The sequence below is a fragment of the Solanum stenotomum genome, chromosome 1 (assembly GCF_019186545.1).
Source record: "Solanum stenotomum isolate F172 chromosome 1, ASM1918654v1, whole genome shotgun sequence".
NCBI lineage: Eukaryota > Viridiplantae > Streptophyta > Magnoliopsida > Solanales > Solanaceae > Solanum > Solanum stenotomum.
The window spans coordinates 17,841,447-17,858,420 of record NC_064282.1 but is presented as its reverse complement, the minus strand read 5'-3'; the positions used below and the strand labels follow the sequence as shown (position 1 = coordinate 17,858,420).

At 32.2% G+C, this 16,974-nt stretch overlaps 3 protein-coding genes across 4 annotated transcripts in view; 2 read left to right on the top strand and 1 right to left on the bottom strand.

Annotated features, from left to right (window-relative positions):
- Positions 1 to 16,974, top strand: part of LOC125845271 (squamosa promoter-binding-like protein 8) — a 156,369-nt gene that overhangs the window by 115,995 nt on the left and 23,400 nt on the right. The gene's annotated exons all lie outside the window — the stretch shown is intronic.
- Positions 224 to 9,529, bottom strand: LOC125845129 (3-hydroxyisobutyryl-CoA hydrolase-like protein 1, mitochondrial). Its single transcript, XM_049524552.1, has 14 exons — positions 9,260 to 9,529; positions 9,098 to 9,178; positions 8,892 to 8,960; positions 8,663 to 8,726; positions 7,968 to 8,047; positions 6,637 to 6,720; positions 4,617 to 4,701; positions 3,214 to 3,299; positions 2,986 to 3,107; positions 2,121 to 2,181; positions 1,078 to 1,173; positions 883 to 984; positions 757 to 798; positions 224 to 646 (listed from the first exon to the last, which is right to left on the bottom strand). The coding sequence occupies exons 1-14, from the start codon at positions 9,380 to 9,382 to the stop codon at positions 527 to 529; spliced, it is 1,215 nt and encodes a 404-aa protein (XP_049380509.1). The 5' UTR covers positions 9,383 to 9,529; the 3' UTR covers positions 224 to 526.
- Positions 13,719 to 16,505, top strand: LOC125845142 (malate dehydrogenase, cytoplasmic-like). 2 transcript variants are annotated; one of them, XM_049524587.1, is made up of 7 exons: positions 13,719 to 13,870; positions 14,595 to 14,753; positions 14,843 to 15,018; positions 15,088 to 15,365; positions 15,443 to 15,578; positions 15,780 to 15,891; positions 16,122 to 16,505. In XM_049524587.1, exons 1-7 carry the CDS (start codon positions 13,828 to 13,830, stop codon positions 16,214 to 16,216), a joined length of 999 nt encoding a protein of 332 aa, XP_049380544.1. In that variant the 5' UTR covers positions 13,719 to 13,827; the 3' UTR covers positions 16,217 to 16,505. The 2 variants fall into 2 exon arrangements, with proteins under 2 accessions (XP_049380544.1, XP_049380535.1); XM_049524578.1 differs by lacking the exon at positions 13,719 to 13,870 and adding an exon at positions 14,102 to 14,285.

The following is a 16,974-nucleotide window of genomic DNA, read 5'->3' as shown; positions in this document are numbered from 1 at the left end:
TTTGAGAGGTTTAATGATATGTTGAAAAGCAAAAAGCTAACCATCTTCCCACACCCCAAACACAGAAGAAATAGACAAAAGTACTGACTTGAATTTACCCGTACCTCCCTCTATTCATAGTGTCCCACTTCTAAAAGAGTTTAATTTCTTGATATTGACAGCATAGTTCTTTTATATCATATAATGATGACGGTATATATTTTCATTTGTATCATATAGAATAACAACTGAATATATATTTTTGTAATACTGTCGATGTATACAAGGTAAATTACTCCGAGAATCTGCTAAGACAAGAAGATGAAAAAAAGAATAAGCAGTCACATCATTTGTGCGATTTGCCAAGGCATATCATTGGTTTTTTTCAATATAGAAAAGAGCATATTTGCAAATGCAACTATATCAAGACTGAATTGCTCAGTGTTTGTAATGTGAAGAAAAGATAACTGATATTCACATATTTTCTTTCTCATTTTCCTATTTTCTTCTGTTATCTTCAAAGTTGAAAAGTTTCCCTACCCAAAAGTTATGTAAATGCTTCTCGCTGTTGTGTTGGTAGCTCCAGTTCAGGCTCAAATGCTGTTAGCGGAGAAAAGTACTGATCTACCATGTCATCGGTTACTTTTTCCAAGGTTGGAGGATTCCACTGCACGTTTTAACATAAATCAAGAAACGCTCTTCAAGGTTAAAGGACACTATTAGGAAAATTTCACTGGAAAGAGGATCATTATTCACTAAAATAACATGTTGGTTTACCTTAGGTGCAAGATCTCTATCCACAAGCCGTGCACGAACCCCCTGATAAGAAGATATTATCAATGCACAGTGATGATCATCCACGCATGTAAAACTGAGATTGTTTATTTTGCAAAGATATATTACCTCACAGAAGTCACTAGTTATTTGTCCAGATAAAGCTTGTACTGACATTCGATACTCACGCCTTAGGCACTGGTCCAGAGTCTGATGTCTACCTTCGCGGATCTGAGAGTAGGCATTAGTTGATGGTCATCTCACAATGCCCTGGTGGCTGGAAGAGAGAATATTCTATCTGGAAAAAAAAGAATTACAACTTACAGATCTCAGTGAAACCTTCAAACTCAGTGGGGATGTTTCTTGTAGTTTTCTCAATGTTGCAACACACCATGCATCTTGCTTGGCTGCCTCGCTCTCCTGACATTAGTAAAGTTTTTTTTAGAAATGTAATCACACCTGTGATTAAAAACTCACACGTATAGCAGATTTCAATGACTCAGCTTGTACAATTGTCTAAAAAGTGCATCACGGGAAGGCCTCTCCATGCATTTTAGCATATGGGATATTAAAATCTCCACAATGTACTTTATCCAAAGAAATGATTGATACAATTTAGTGTGACAACAGCACTTGGATCTATATGCACTTTTAGAACCTCAGGGAGCAAGCAAAGAGTAGGCTGAACAATGGTCCTCGTTTTTTTCCAGATTTTTCACGAGTGGAAACTTGTGAAGGCCAAGATATCAAAAGCAAAGCAATCAGATGCTGAATGTTATTGTATTGATCAGTTCAATTATGTTTCTACAACCACCCAAGGGTGTAGCCTAACAGTTGAAGAAGTGTATGAAAACATGGAAGATCAGGCTTCAAATCCTGCAGACAGAGAAAAAGTTAAGTGATTTGGGAGCCAGAGTTACCCAATACTTGTGTTGGTGCGAGATACCAGGTATCTGGTGAAATAATCAATATGAGAGCACATTTGCCCAAATACTACCGTTATTTTAAAGAATTATGATTCCACTGTTCACATTGTGATTGTATGTCCATCCGATAAAGTTTCTTATTCGGTAATAGCTTTCACACCCCAGTCTAGATGGAATTAAGATATGTTGTTCTAGAGTTAGAGATGCTTCATCCACTTCTAATATGAACATATCATGTTACTGGAGTCGAACATGGTCATCACATATGTTGGCAATAGCTGCCACCTTTTCAGTACCACATGTTTAGTTCCTGTTCTTTCTTTTCCCATCAGAGATATTAAACAAATTAAAATCAATCAATGCACAGAACTTTGTATCATTCAGAGGCCTTCGCAGCATAAGGAAAACACGGATACACACACAGAGGAACTATATGCTCACCAATGCATCAATAATTTCTTCGACTGTGTCATGGCTGAAACATTTATCAAGAGTTTCAATCCTAAAGAAAGAGAAAGATGGATTAATTTAAGCTATCAAAATACAGATTGATCTGCAAGCAAGATCACACACAACTCAATAAGAAAATAATATTATTATTTTTTTGAGAACAAAAGGTTAAAGAACAAGACTAAATACAAAGACCAAAAGATCCATGCGGAACCATAAAAAAAGTTATCAGGCGCCACAAAATTTCCATACGTAATGTTATGTTTCAGAGAGCTGAAATTTTGCTCCACCTGTTAATGCATTCTATACAACTCAAGGGCAAGTTGGTGATACGACCAGTTTCTCTATAAAGAAAAAAATAACAATTTCTGGGACTTAAAACCTATGCGAAGTTTAATTTGAAGAGCTAGTTGCAGGATTTTCTCTGTTTAAAAAATTAAACAATTTGCCAGAAATTACCAATTTGATTCCTAGAAGAAAAAAAAATTTGACTTGCAATCCTTTCTTTTTGACTAGCATAAAATATGTTACAAGAAATGATTGCAAGTTTCTCATCCAATCAAACCTATAACTTGTTTTCGTACAGCAAGCAAAATGATGATGCAAGGCTGCAGCCAAGGGATCGTTTCTATGTCTGATAAGAAATATGAGGGTATTCCCTGAAGATGTAGGTTTTTTTGGAGTCAACTGACTGGAGCAATACATGCTTGATGAACAACTAGAAAAGGTGCTTCAAATCCAAAAGCATCCCATAACATAAAACGGTAATCTGTATCAATCCACTCCTTTAACACTTAACGAGAACCAACATATTTTTCGACATTCATTTTACATGTTTATCCAGGATGACAGGTACCTGTGAAGTATACTCGCCGGATCTGGATGGACAATCTCTCCCCAATTTTCAAGAGATCTTTCAATCACTGAGGGATCATCAGTAATCAACGTTCCAAGTTGTTCCTCAATTAAGGGAATTTTCTGAGATGAATAGAGAGGGCAGATAAGAAGTTTCCAGAACTATTGTCAAATAACCCAAGTAGGCTGTTGGCACCAAGGTGCAAAACAAATTAAGCACAGAACTTACTGCACTGTGTGAGTAGTGTGTAGCAAGCCCACAGGAAATCATTTCTGCTCCACTGATCTTATCTCCAGTTAGGGCCAGGTATTCTCCTGCAAATCAAAATCATTTTGTTATCCTACATGATCTAGCGACTAGCATGTTGACTTATCAGTTATCAGTGATATCTACAAATAAAAGGCCTTGTAATTTTAGTCCGAAACCATGTAAAGATAATAAATAAACAAATATAGGGAGCCACATATTAACATCATGGTACGAAGTTAAATGCAAAAAAGGGCAGTTCAGACAAATACTGAACAGAAGAAAGCACAAGTGAAGAAAGGCCAGACACAATCTCGTGGGTACACTCTGAGGATGGAAGATTCACAGTTAACAAGCTCTATAAGAAGGAAATGGGAACTCAACAAGGCCTCAGATTGGCTAGATGGAAATATATATGGACAAGCCAAGCACCAACCAAGATCAAATGTTTTGTATGGTTGGTAGCTAAGAGGGCTTGTCTGACATAGGAGGTACTGCAGAGGAAAGGTGTACAACTAGTACCAAGGTGTTTTCTATGCAATGAGACAAATGAGACCAACAGCTATCTTTTTCTACACTGTAGAGTCACAGGTCAACTATGGTCTCTGTTTTTGAGGCTCACTGATAACAGCTGGACGATGCCAGAACATACTGCTGACCTGTTGAGTTGCTGGATCAGGAGAGGAGGCAGTAAAAGCCAAAGAAAGTAGTGGAGAATTATTCCAGCTTGCATATGGTGGTCAGTATGGAAGGAAAGAAATGGAAGATGCTATGAGAACAAATCAAACTCCATAAAGAAAGTCAAAAGAAAATTGCACTGCATATTTGTATTTTTGGTGTAAACAGGAATGTATAGAGGAGGTAGAGCAACTAGTAGATATGTTAGGATCTTTGTAATTAGCCTTCCTAGCCCTCTATGTACGAATTTTTGGAGGTCACCAGCATATCCTTAATGCTGAGGAATACAACATTACTAATTTCAAAAAAAAAAAAAAAAAAAGAAAGCTTAAGTGAAGAGTCGTAATATCCAAAATACATGAAGCAGGGGGAGGCACACAAGCTTACTGCCCAAGGAGATTGGGAAAAGTAAGATGAAATAAAAAGAACATCATGCCTAATGCAGAAAATTTGATAACAAATATATAAGGAAATTGTCCAGATATTGACATGTTTATTTTCCTCATAGAAAATGGGCATCTCCTACATGTAAACTCTACCCTAAACTAAGAAAGAATTTGAGATTGAGGAAGAAGGTGTGTGTAGGGAGGGGATCAGAAAAGTAGTTCTAAATTAGATAATTCATCATCAAAGGCGCTCAGCTATATGACCTGATAGAAGTTACTGATGAATCCAAACCACAACATGAGATCAGCAAAAGAATTTACCCAAATAACCAGGGAGGCGAGAAAGGTAAAATGATGCCCCAGCATCAGGATGGTAACCAATCAATGTTTCTGGTGTGGCAAAAACCTACATGATGCAACACCAAATACCCTATAAGAACTGTGAAAAATCAATAACTTACAGCACTTGAAAGTTGAAACACCTAAATTATCACCTAGCACTGTCCAAATTTAATAGACCTCTTAGACTTTTGAGTTCAATAAAAAAATTCTTTGACTAATTTACCTGCACGTTCATTTAGTTCTTGAGTAAATCAAAATCAGATTATAACCTTGCAATAAGACCAAGATATCTAATGGTTTCTGGACTTAAAAAACGCTAAGTCTGTCGTTATAAATCACATATAATGGAAATAAACAAGCTTCTTCACAAGGAGTCAAAAGATTTCATAAAAAACAAGCATAATTACTATTTCACTTTTTGGTATAAGAGAAAGTTCATCAATATAGAGCCTTTAATATATGAAGAGTAAACAATGAATTTTATAAAATGAACTCAGTATTAACTCACGAATAGATTATAGCTAATAACAGAGAAGTAGCCAAAACAATCAATGAAGGGGAGAAAAAAGAGAAGAGCCAGAGGAGAAGTTCGCGGTATAAGTTTGTTGCACTAGGATTCGAACTTCTCCCTTAAGAAACCAAATACAGATATAAATGAAGCCTAAAATAAAGCGGTAGCACATAAACTGGCTGAAACCTTGACCATCTAAATGCTGGGATGCAGCATAATGTCTTTGCCTCAAAAACTACAATAATAAGGAACTGAACCTGAGATCAATCATAAAGGAAATGCAATTTTATGCTTCATTTCCACCCGTATGAAGTATATCCTAATATGGTTTCTAAGTTTCTCACCCCATTCCCACCTGAAAGACTACCTATTTGTTCATTTACCGGGTTTAGTACGAAATCATAAATAAGTTCTCAAGGCAGATTTTCTATTCAATTTGTACTGTAAATGACAAGTATTGAGGAATGATTAAAATATAAATCTCATCAGGTCAGCCTTCATTGCACGTCTCTCCCCTATCTTTGATCCTAAGGTGTCACATCCAATCGATGAGTTTCTACAGAATGAATCAGATTCTTGATAAAATCTTGCTTTGACCTATCATTATAGAAACCATCCATTCAAGCCATCACATTCCTTTTTCTTTGTTTCTTGATTGGGGATCAGACTACAGTCTCAAAAAGGACTTTCAAGGACTACACTGCCCCTTTCTCTAACTTCTCTTCTTTTATCCGTCAATGAAGCAGTAAAAAGAGAGGAAATAGAATAAAATAGTCTACCTCATTTTTTCCCCATTCCCCCCATCTCTCGAAAGGGATACAAGTGTTAATGTTTCTTCTACATGACTATTCCACCTTTGTCACCTTCAGGATACCAAGGAACCAGTAGCAGCCTTGAGAGAAAAGGAGAATAACTTTTTCTTTCTTCTCCAGTACTTTACAGTCGACATGTTACAATTCTCTCAAGCAGGTACAATCCTGATTCATTCCCATTAATAGAATATTCTAATGAGAATGGGAATGGAAAGCAAGAGATGCAGTTCCTGGGCTCGGAAATAGCTGTTCAGGTCTAATAAAGCTTATGACCATTCACGACCACTCCAAAGTCTTCAACAGGCATTCATGTGTAGATTCTGCCCTTTATCAAAAAATTAGAATTTTACAAGAAGTACAAAGCAGAGAAGGATTTTAGTTCCAGGAGGAGAAAGTATGATTTTTAAGGAAAAAGGAATCACTACTTGTATCCAGAGAACATGCTTGCACTTTATCTCATACAGTATAGAACCATCAACATACAACTTATAATTTTTAAATAGAAGAACATAAAGTTCATGATACGTGAAATCACTACACAGATATAAGAATGAACACAAATGAAACTTAACATTGCTTAGAAATGTAGTCTAGAAATTCTTGGACTAGGAGAATTAATTTTGAACCAACAAAGTAAAAGCTAAAACAAATAAAACTTGACTAGTCTTTTCCATACAGTTTTTTCAGTGGCGACACGGAAAGTTCCGGGAATTGAGATGCCAGCCCCACCACCCATGGTAACTCCATTCAAAAGAGCAACCTACATGGTTTCGAAATAGTGTCCAGTGACCAGTTAATGTCAACAAAAGTATGATAAGTAAAGAATATGCAATACTCCTAAGTTCTAACACAGAATTGAGGAGGCAAGAAAGCAAAGTAACCCAAATCAGAAAGTGTGTACGAGCTTCTAATCAATAGAAAGATATTAAGAGACAAAGATAATACTCCTAACTACTATCAAATGCACTCCAGAATTCTAGACTGGAAAATGATGTTTCAAGCATTTTTGAAGAAACAACTCTATGATTAACAACAGAAAAAAAGAAAAAAAAGATGTTATAGCGAAGCTGAAAATATCTTGTGGAGTTGAATATCTACAACAATTGGATCAAATCAGCATTTATCCTAGGGTAGAGTCAAATATAATGTGACAAATTACATTTCCTTCAACAGGCACAGTTAGGAAGATTCTATAGCAGTTAGCATAAATAAAGTAACTGTGTTCCTATTTTGACTCTAAATATAAGATTCATCAAACTTTGGCAAGACACATCTAACTCACTGAACACCTTTTTAATCAGAAAGTGGTTGGTGTAATTAACCGTCAAAGTGTTGTCTCTGAGCATCTTAACCACAGTAAGATGGGAGAGAATCTAATTAACGGAACTGAGCTATCTGCTAAAGATCTAGATTGTTCCTCTAAATAGTATCCTTAAAACTGCCTGCCAAAAGTACAAAGGTCTTGACATAACAGTAAAAATTGGATTCTCATGCTTAAAGAGGCGGAAGCAGTAACCAAGCCAATATCGGGCGAAGGGTAGCACAAACGGAAAGCCACTAATGTCATGGTGAAGGAGGTCTCTAGCATACGTATACTGAATTACTAACCGGTGAAATACCAAACCACAAACTTTTCAGTGTACTATTGAAGCTATCAGTGTGATGATCAAACAAGTACCAATGGCTTTCAGTACACTTCTTTCATTTCCAAATTAGTTAGCGACAAATCTACCATTAGTATGAGTATGTTGATAGTGTAGGGTGATCCATCCTTGATGATTCTCCGCCTAATGGAACTTCTACATTTTAGAAACTCTTAGGTTCCAATATACCATAAATTTGTGATGTGTAAGTCTGGATGCAGTTAGAACTTATAAGGCACTGGACTGTATCAAAGACTAGTTAATACAAAATAAGCTCTTGATACTTATATAATGGGAGAAACAAAAGAAATTCAAGACAACAGCTTCATTTAGTATCTGATGTTTGAAGAATGATTATACTTACATGTGGCTTCAAGTATGTGCCAATAACATATACTAAGCTATACATTGTCCAACAGAATTTTTTACAGTCTTGAAAATTCCCTGCATCCATCCAATGCAAACAATATTAAACAAAGGCTGGAGAAGATTAAATTACAAATTGAGCTAAAAGAAGATTGGCAGCAATAGTTAAGACACTTGCTGCAGTTTCTATATATGATCAACCAGAATCATCTTAATTTTTCCTACTCAGAACATTCTGCTCAACTAGATATCACTTGCAATGTAGCAGAATATGAACAAAATCATTGTGAATTACGAGTTAATATCTCAACACTCACCTTTGGAAATTTATCTAGCAAAGTATTGAACTTTGTTTTGTATCAATAGAACACTCAACTTAGACCTTTCTATCAATAAAATCACTCAACTTAGGCTTTTGTATCAATAAAATCACTCAACTAATTTAGATCTGCTTATAAATTTCAATCTGCAGACTTAAGTAGGGCTAAACTTCATTTACGTATACATTGCATAAAAAATAATTTATCTTGTCATGTCAATCTTTTTAACTGATAAATTTAAATTGAGTGATGTATTGATAGAAAGGCGGATACAAAACAAAGTTCAATAACTTTGCTAGATAAGTTCTCAAAGTTGAGTGATGTTTTGAGATATTAACTCGTGAATTACAGCAGTCAAAATTATGCACGGTACCTTGTTTTAGCAAATTATAAAGAGAGACAATGTCACCCCCAGCAGAAAATGCCCTGTCATTTCCCTTCAAAGATAAAAGAATAACTCAGTACTACTCAATCGACCAACATATAAGTAAATTCACCTTAAAATAACCTGGCAAAACAATAATAGGCAGAGCAATATAAAAGCAATTTTTTATTTTGTCAATAAAACATAAGTTAAAACAGTGATTTACTCAACAGATTACCTTCAATACCACGAATCCAATATCAGGATCATCCTCCCAACTTTTGTACAGCTTCATCAACCTTGACCCCTGAAGCCAAAACAAGAGCCAATTCAACATAAAAACACGATTTCCCTTGGTGGGTATAAATCAAAAATCCAAAAAGAGAGCTACAGATTTCCAAAATGGTGAAAAAGAAGCAAAAAGTAGAAGGGCAAGAAACTAACAATTGAATAATTGATGGCATTTAACACATGGGGTCTGTTAAGAATTGCTGTTCTTGAAGAAGCTTTCCCCTCCACTAAAACCTGAGAAATGCAACTCATATAATCATTATTACAATATAAATAAAATGAGGTTTTTCATTATAGAATCTTAAATGGGCTCACTGTGCTTTCGGGTTCATCGATTATGACATGGCTAGAAACACCGCAAAAGCTTCTGGACTGAGAAACCAACCGGGATTTCTGCAGAAAACGCCTCAAAATAGATGTTGATTTGAAGCTCTGCATATTTCTGTTAACCAAATGTAAAGTTTAAATCTTTATCTTCTTTACTTATACAAAAGCAGCAAAATTAAGAGCTTAAGAATCACAGATTTCTTTTGACATGCGGCAGGGCTCACATTTTTTGTATTTGCCCAATTATGAGTATTAATAGGCTAAATCCCACCTTTCTTTTAACGTTAATCCTATCAGTTTCGTAGCATGTGTGCTAGCTATTAATTAATCTATCTGTTTTAATTTATTTGTATGATTTTAAATTAAAACGAAATAAAAAAAAATTGAATTTTATTACTTAAATTAAAAATGTGTAGAATTTATTGTTAATTACAGCTTATTTGGATGATTGTTATCGATTCTTTTAAATATAATATTTATTTTTAATATTATTTCAAGTTTATTGTATCTTATCGTTAAATTCTCATTCTGGTGTAACCATCGATTTGATTACGTTGTTGTCCTTTTTTAAAAAAAAAAAACTTTACTTGTTACTATATTTAATTTAATAATCTATATTTTTATGATAGTTTTATCTTATACCCTACTTTTTCAGTATATTTATTCTTTAAATTATTAATGTGTCACACCATATAATGATAGAAATACTATAATCTATTTAAACATTATATTTTTAAATAATATAATATAATATAATAAATAATCATCAAGCAGAATGTTATATGATTCATGAAAATTTGAAATTAAACAATTCACAAGAAAAGTATATATATATTTAACGAAATAAAAAAAATATAGATAAATAAATTAAAACGAAAGCACAATTTTTCTTTGCCAAGTGCCAAAGAGGTCCACATTTGTTATTTTGACAATTGCTTGTAGAGTTTTGACAAGGTAGTCCAACCCCTTTAGATTGAATGCAGTGCTAATTTCATTTTTGTACCTAAACTTTACCAACTTTAGAGGTGGCATTAATATCCCAAATAATTAAGAAAAAATCTTCACACCAATTTCCAATTAACAGATAAGGTACATATTTAACTGATCGATTAAATAATTATATTTTTGCTTATTAAATATATAAAAGATATACCATATATATATATAATTTTTATTATTTATTTTAACATAGCAGAAGAAATTACTTATGACATGAGTGTGTGAGTCAGCTTCATTGTATATTAGCCATCATACGGACGAAAATTCTTCCGTGACGGAACTTCTAAGGAATTCCTTTTTATTTCTTTGGAGATAATATCTTTTTTAAAAAAATCTTTTTATCACGTTTTTTTTATAAATATTGCTAAATCAGTGATGGAATTACCCATTTTGGCAAAAAATAAAAATGAAAAATGTATAAGAATGTCACACCTATAATTTGTGATCAAATTTATATAATATAATATCTTAATATACTCCATTTGTTCCAAAATTAGTTATTAGGTTTCCTTTTAAATAGTCAGTTTCATTAATTTTCAAAGATCATTTAGATTATACAATATTTTATATTTAAAATTTAGATATTGAAAAATTATATAATAAATAGTATTACTTTCGTTTTAATTTGTTTGTCTTATTTTGATTTGGCACAAAGTAATTAAGTAATTCAAGAAGACTTTTAAATTTGTATAGTCTTAAATTAAATATATATTATATGTACCAAAATGTCATTTAATCTTGTGATCTTGAACATGTCACCTGAAAAGTTGGAATGAAAGAGTTACTAAAAAAGAAAAGATGCATTTTTTAAAACAGATTAAAAAGGAAAGTTAAACAAATAAATTAAAACAAAGAGAATACAAATTGTAAATTTTCCTATGTTAATATCTTGATATGATGAAAGAACATATTTAAAAATAATAATTAAAATGTATATAATTTAATTCTTATTAAGTGAACTATGACAAATAATATGAGATAAAGCAAGTGTATATATATATATATATATATAAACGTTATTTTGATCTCATTTTGTCTTACGTGGAGGTGAGGTGATACTTGATATATTAGTATCAACTTTCAAATCCAAATATCGTAGTTATCTTGTACACTAACGTTTTTTTTTAATTTTTCGCCCGGTGTTTGGAGCTCACATTAGAGCTCCGATTAAATTTGAATTGTGCACTACAGAGCCCATTAGTGGATAACGCTCTCAACAAATTTTTTTTCATATCCAGGGCTCGAAACCTTCATTTCATTTATTTTCATTAATAAATGAAAGGTGCACATTAATGGAATTAACTGTTATTTTTTTAATTATGTTTAGGCCATATACTAGCTAGTTAGATCATGGTCCGATGTCTATCTTGAGCCAATAATTAACGTGTTATATTGGAGGTATTGAGACCAATAAACAGTAGCTAGAAGAAAAATACTTTTTTGTGAGAAGCAATTCATGTTTGGAAAATAAATTTAAAAAGTATTTTTGAGTAATAATTAATCAAGTTTTTAAAAAGTATTTTTAAGTGTAATTTTCTCAAAAGTAATTTATTTTTTAGCTTCTGAAAAACAATTTATGTTACTCCCCTAAAAATGTATTTTCTCTCGAAAACTTGAACAAACACTGAACTTTCTAAAAAATAAATAATTTTAACTTCTCAAAAATTTGATCAAACAGACTATAAATTTTAGTATTAAAATATGATTAACCCATCCAACTTAAACGTATGTTTAGACTTTAGCTACTTCCCACAATCCACATCCTAGATAAGGTGGGGCAAATTTAATTCAATTTTATAATTTATTTCGGTAACGTTGAAATTATGTTTTTTTTTTATTAATCTTTTGGACGTGCATGAATTGCGCCACTTTACCGCATTTCATGGATTTTAAAATTTTGTTAATTTAAATATTTACGCAAAGAGAAAAAGGTCTTAGATTTACTTTTTAAACTCTGTCAAATGGTTTAACTTTGTCCTCCATTCAAAATATTGCTTATCCTTAATTTGTTAATTAAAATATTTGTATGAAGAGAAAAAATCATTTATTTTTTTAGAAAAAACATTTTCCACCATATTGAACAGACAAACACCTGCATGTGGTCAGGGTGTCCAATTTCGACACTCTTTGTCGGAATAAAATATTATTTATACAAGTAATATGAAATACGAAATAATTAAATAATATATTTTGGACACTCTTAATACAACAAATTATTGTAGCCCAATAATTTCAAATATTTGTAATGAGATAGTACTTGCGTTTTTGAATCTCATTAGTTTTACTTTTTGAAAAGAGCTTTTGTCGTGCCTAAAAATTCTTTAGTTTGATAAACAAGAAGGACTATTAGCACTTCATGAATCAAATAAGGATGAATTTATATTCAGGCCCAAAAATTAAGTACTAGTTTAGGTCTTCTTTTCTTCGATGTATAAAGTGAAAGTAAAATAAAAAATATTAGTCCGAATAGATAAAATTTTTTCTGAATTTGGCGAGTTTTATTCCGTGCATATCTAAATCTTATGTTAGCTTAATTATCTTTTGAATTTGGTAATTTGATAGCTTCAATCTTTCTAGACGTTGTTGTGACAAAAAGCGTGAATATACTCTTTTTTAGTCACGTGAAAGAAGAGAAAAAATAAAATTCAACTTTCAAGTAGGATATTTTTCAACTATTAATTGCCACATAATTAATATAATGATTTATTTGTTCTAATGGTAATACTCTTGTTCTTTTAAAAAATATAGATCGCATATTGTATCCTGATTTTTTATTTAGATAAAATGATTATTTGTTTCAACTATCTGTATATATTTTCTTTGGATCCAAATATTAGTTAAAAGTTATTTATTTTAGACAAATTAAAAGGACATTTAACCAAATTAATGAAGTTCAAATGGTGTTTTTTTATAAAAAGAAAAAAAAAAACTGTGTATTATTTTTCAATGATTTTATATTTCAACTACGCATTATTTTATTTTTCTTTGGATATAATAGTTATTGTTCTAAATGTGTATTTTTCTTTTCTTGGCCAAGTATATAGAAAGTACTTGATTAGAATATTATTATCTTTAATCAAATAAAAAATTATATGCAAAATATTTATTTCAGATTCTTTTTTGTTTTACCGATTTTGGCCTTAAAAAGATGATTTTAAAGATAAAACATAAATTTTATCTTTATAAAAATCTTATATGGACCAGAAAACTCACGTATCAGCGAATGTGTCACACTTTCATAAGTTTTCAGCATTCAAATAAGACGTGACTATTTAAATTATCTATGTTCAGCGGATAATTAAGCTAACGTAAAGTTTTGAGGTTTTTGAATTTGATTTATTCAACTATTATTATCTAGTATAGTGCCAAGTCCATGAGGCATCAACTAACATGCAGCTTTTCATGTGACTACATTTTCTTTTGATGACTATTTATCTCCTTATAATTCTCCTTAAAATTCGATATTAACATCCTAAAATCCATATATATAACAATTTTAACATTCATCACAATATTCTAATTCACACTAAATCTACATTTTTTTTATTTTTTCAAACATGGCAAAACAGCCCACTAGAGTTCTTGTCACTGGAGCTGCTGGTATAATTTTTTTTTAAAAATTAACCATTATTATGTTCTAATTATTTGGTATAATTGTATGAGGTTCTTTTCTTGACATGGATGAGTTACTATTCTATTTCATAGCTTGTGGATTTTGTCTTTGGTATTTGATTTGATTGGGTTAGTTAGGTGCCTTGTCTTTAAAGTCTTTTGGTTGTTCTTGTGTGAAATTTTCCTTTAAATTATGTATGTGGTATCATTTTAACAGTGTCTAATTTCAATTATTTGTGATTTTTCTTCTTAATTATAAAATTAATGGAATATTGGGGTTCAATTGAAAAGCCTATTGTTTTGTTGGGTTGTGCATATTTGTCATGGAAGATTGTTAGGCATATATGGAGCTTCTTGAATATAGAAAAGGATCCTATTACAGTGCTTGTTACTGGTGCTGCAGGCATGTTAAATTTATATTTCATTATGTTACTGCATTTATTTTTTATTTTTGTGAACTTTTTATTTGATTTATTCTGTCTTGGTGGCGGTGAGATTCAATTTCAAGTCTTCTGTTTGTTGTGATACCATGTTGAAGTGTACTATCAGTGTAATCATCTCATCTAAAAGTTTAAGATGTTAGAGCAACTTAGATTCACTTCAAGAAGGAATTGAATTGAAAATCATTTCAATTGTCTTATATCTGAAAACTAAAATTGTCAAAACTGTATATATGTTGATGCTTCCTGTTGGTTTGAACATCTTGTAACAGGTCAAATTGGATATGCTCTTGTTCCGATGATCGCGAGAGGAGCCATGTTAGGCCTTGATCAACCTGTTATCATACACATGCTTGATATTGAACCAGCTGCTGAGTCCTTAAAAGGAGTGAAAATGGAATTGATTGATGCAGCTTTTCCTCTTCTCAAAGGTAAAATGCAGTAGCATTGTACAACCACTTTTTTCTTAATTTCTTTTATACATTGTTAATTAAATTTATTGAATATTATTCTTCCACAGATGTTGTTGCTACCACGGATATTGTTGAAGCTTGTAAAGGCGTCAATGTTGCAGTTATGGTTGGTGGATTTCCACGAAAAGAAGGGATGGAAAGAAAGGACGTGATGACGAAAAATGTTTCAATTTACAAGGCACAGGCCTCTGCCTTAGAGCAGCATGCTGCCCCTGATTGCAAGGTAACAAAACTTTGTTATTCAATTATCTCTGGAACATTACAGTTTAATCGTGGTCTCGAATTGTTGCAGGTTTTGGTTGTTGCTAATCCAGCTAACACCAATGCACTTATTTTGAAAGAATTTGCCCCTTCCTTTCCAGCGAAAAACATCACCTGCCTAACAAGGCTTGATCACAACAGAGCTTTAGGTCAGGTTTCGGAGAAACTAAAGGTTCACGTTGGTGATGTAAAGAATGTGACAATATGGGGAAATCACTCATCAACTCAGTATCCAGATGTGAATCATGCAACGGTGAAAACCGCTGCTGGAGAAAAGCCTGTCAGAGAACTTGTTGCTAATGATCAATGGTAAATGCTCTACAGTTAAAACCATTAAGTTTCGTGCTAATAAGAAGATCAAATCAGTACTAATATAAAAATGTTAGGTTGAACACGGAATTCATCACCACAGTGCAACAAAGAGGAGCCGCTATCATAAAAGCTCGAAAGCTATCAAGTGCATTGTCTGCAGCTAGCTCAGCTTGTGATCATATACGTGATTGGGTTCTCGGCACTCCAAAGGTTAAGTATCATCCATTTTTGTTACTCACTCTTTATAGTTATAATAGTAATAATACTAATTAAAATGGGTCACCTCCTGACAACAATTTTATCAGTTATGCCAAGGCTTCCCTTCCGTATACTACTTACCTCTATAAAATGCATGTCATTTCTCTATTCTTTCGTCATCGGGCTAAAATTTTTGTTACATGTTTTGTTCAGGGGACATGGGTTTCAATGGGGGTCTATTCTGATGGATCTTATGGCATTCCAGCTGGTTTAATTTACTCTTTCCCTGTTACTTGTGAGAAAGGAGAATGGTCAATTGTGCAAGGTTAGTTGCTGGTCTCATTTATGATCAATTAGTTTCATCTAATAATTTTTTGTCAGATACTTCAATAATTGGGACAGTAAAAGAATACATTAGAGATATACTCATATAATTAAGGATATTAAGAATGTCTTTCTTACGGAGTAGCCTAAAGTTTTAAAAGACAAATAATATGAACCGAAGGGAGTATCTATTGTTTAAAGCTTGCCTAAAGATCCTCATCGTTGATGCAGGTCTAAAGATAGACGAGTTTTCAAAGGCCAAGATGGATGCAACTGCGAAGGAGTTGGTTGAAGAAAAATCCTTGGCGTATTCATGCCTAAATTGAAATCGCGATTAATTTTGCACATCAAGGGAAATAAACATTGGAAGATGAATGAAATAAATGGAATTTCAATTTATTTTTACGTACTAATATGTTGAATCATCTTTTTACTTTACAAAATATGATTCCTTGTCTCTTTTTTCTCTCTCTTGTATAACCAAACTACTCTTTTTTATTTTCCGATGCGCAATCTGAAAAGTTGAATACTATATTCTGCTTAATTACTTCTGAGTTCTGAATCTCATAAATTCCTATGATACCATGAAGAGATCAAAGCATCAAATATTGTTTTCGTTAAAATTGACATATGATGTTTCCTTGCCATCAAACGAGAGTATTACACCTTTGCATTTATAAAATTAAAATTCTTTGAGTAACTACATTTTAAAAAACAGAAAAATTGGGTGAGAAGTAAATGGTTCCACCACACAATAAATTCACAAGAGTCGTATACAATATATCAAAATAGGAGAAAGAACTCATGCAATGTTGTGTATAATTCTGTTACTGTAAACTAGGGATGTTCACATTTTCGGTAAAAATCGAACCAAGTCGATTAAATAAATTAATTTTATCTGGATTTGGTTTTACATTTATTAAAAACGATAATATTTGGTTCGATTTTGCTAAACAATCAAGAAATAATTGAATCAAATCGACAAATTATATACATATTTTTTTTTATAACTATGTATACATAATATATTATTTTTTATGAACAATTTTAAATATTTTATATATCTTCTCATAAAAATAGAATT

Coding starts and splice junctions, on each gene's coding strand:
- LOC125845129 (XM_049524552.1), bottom strand. CDS start 9,382: ATGCAGAGCTTCAAATCAACATCTATTTTGAGGCGTTTTCTGCAGAAA. Junction 3,300..4,616: donor TCGCCTCCCTGGTTATTTGG/GTAAATTCTTTT, acceptor TTTGATTTGCAG/GAGAATACCTGGCCCTAACT. Junction 1,174..2,120: donor AAGAAATTATTGATGCATTG/GTGAGCATATAG, acceptor TACTAATGTCAG/GAGAGCGAGGCAGCCAAGCA.
- LOC125845142 (XM_049524578.1), top strand. CDS start 14,147: ATGGAATATTGGGGTTCAATTGAAAAGCCTATTGTTTTGTTGGGTTGT. Junction 14,754..14,842: donor AGCTTTTCCTCTTCTCAAAG/GTAAAATGCAGT, acceptor ATTCTTCCACAG/ATGTTGTTGCTACCACGGAT. Junction 15,019..15,087: donor ATGCTGCCCCTGATTGCAAG/GTAACAAAACTT, acceptor GAATTGTTGCAG/GTTTTGGTTGTTGCTAATCC.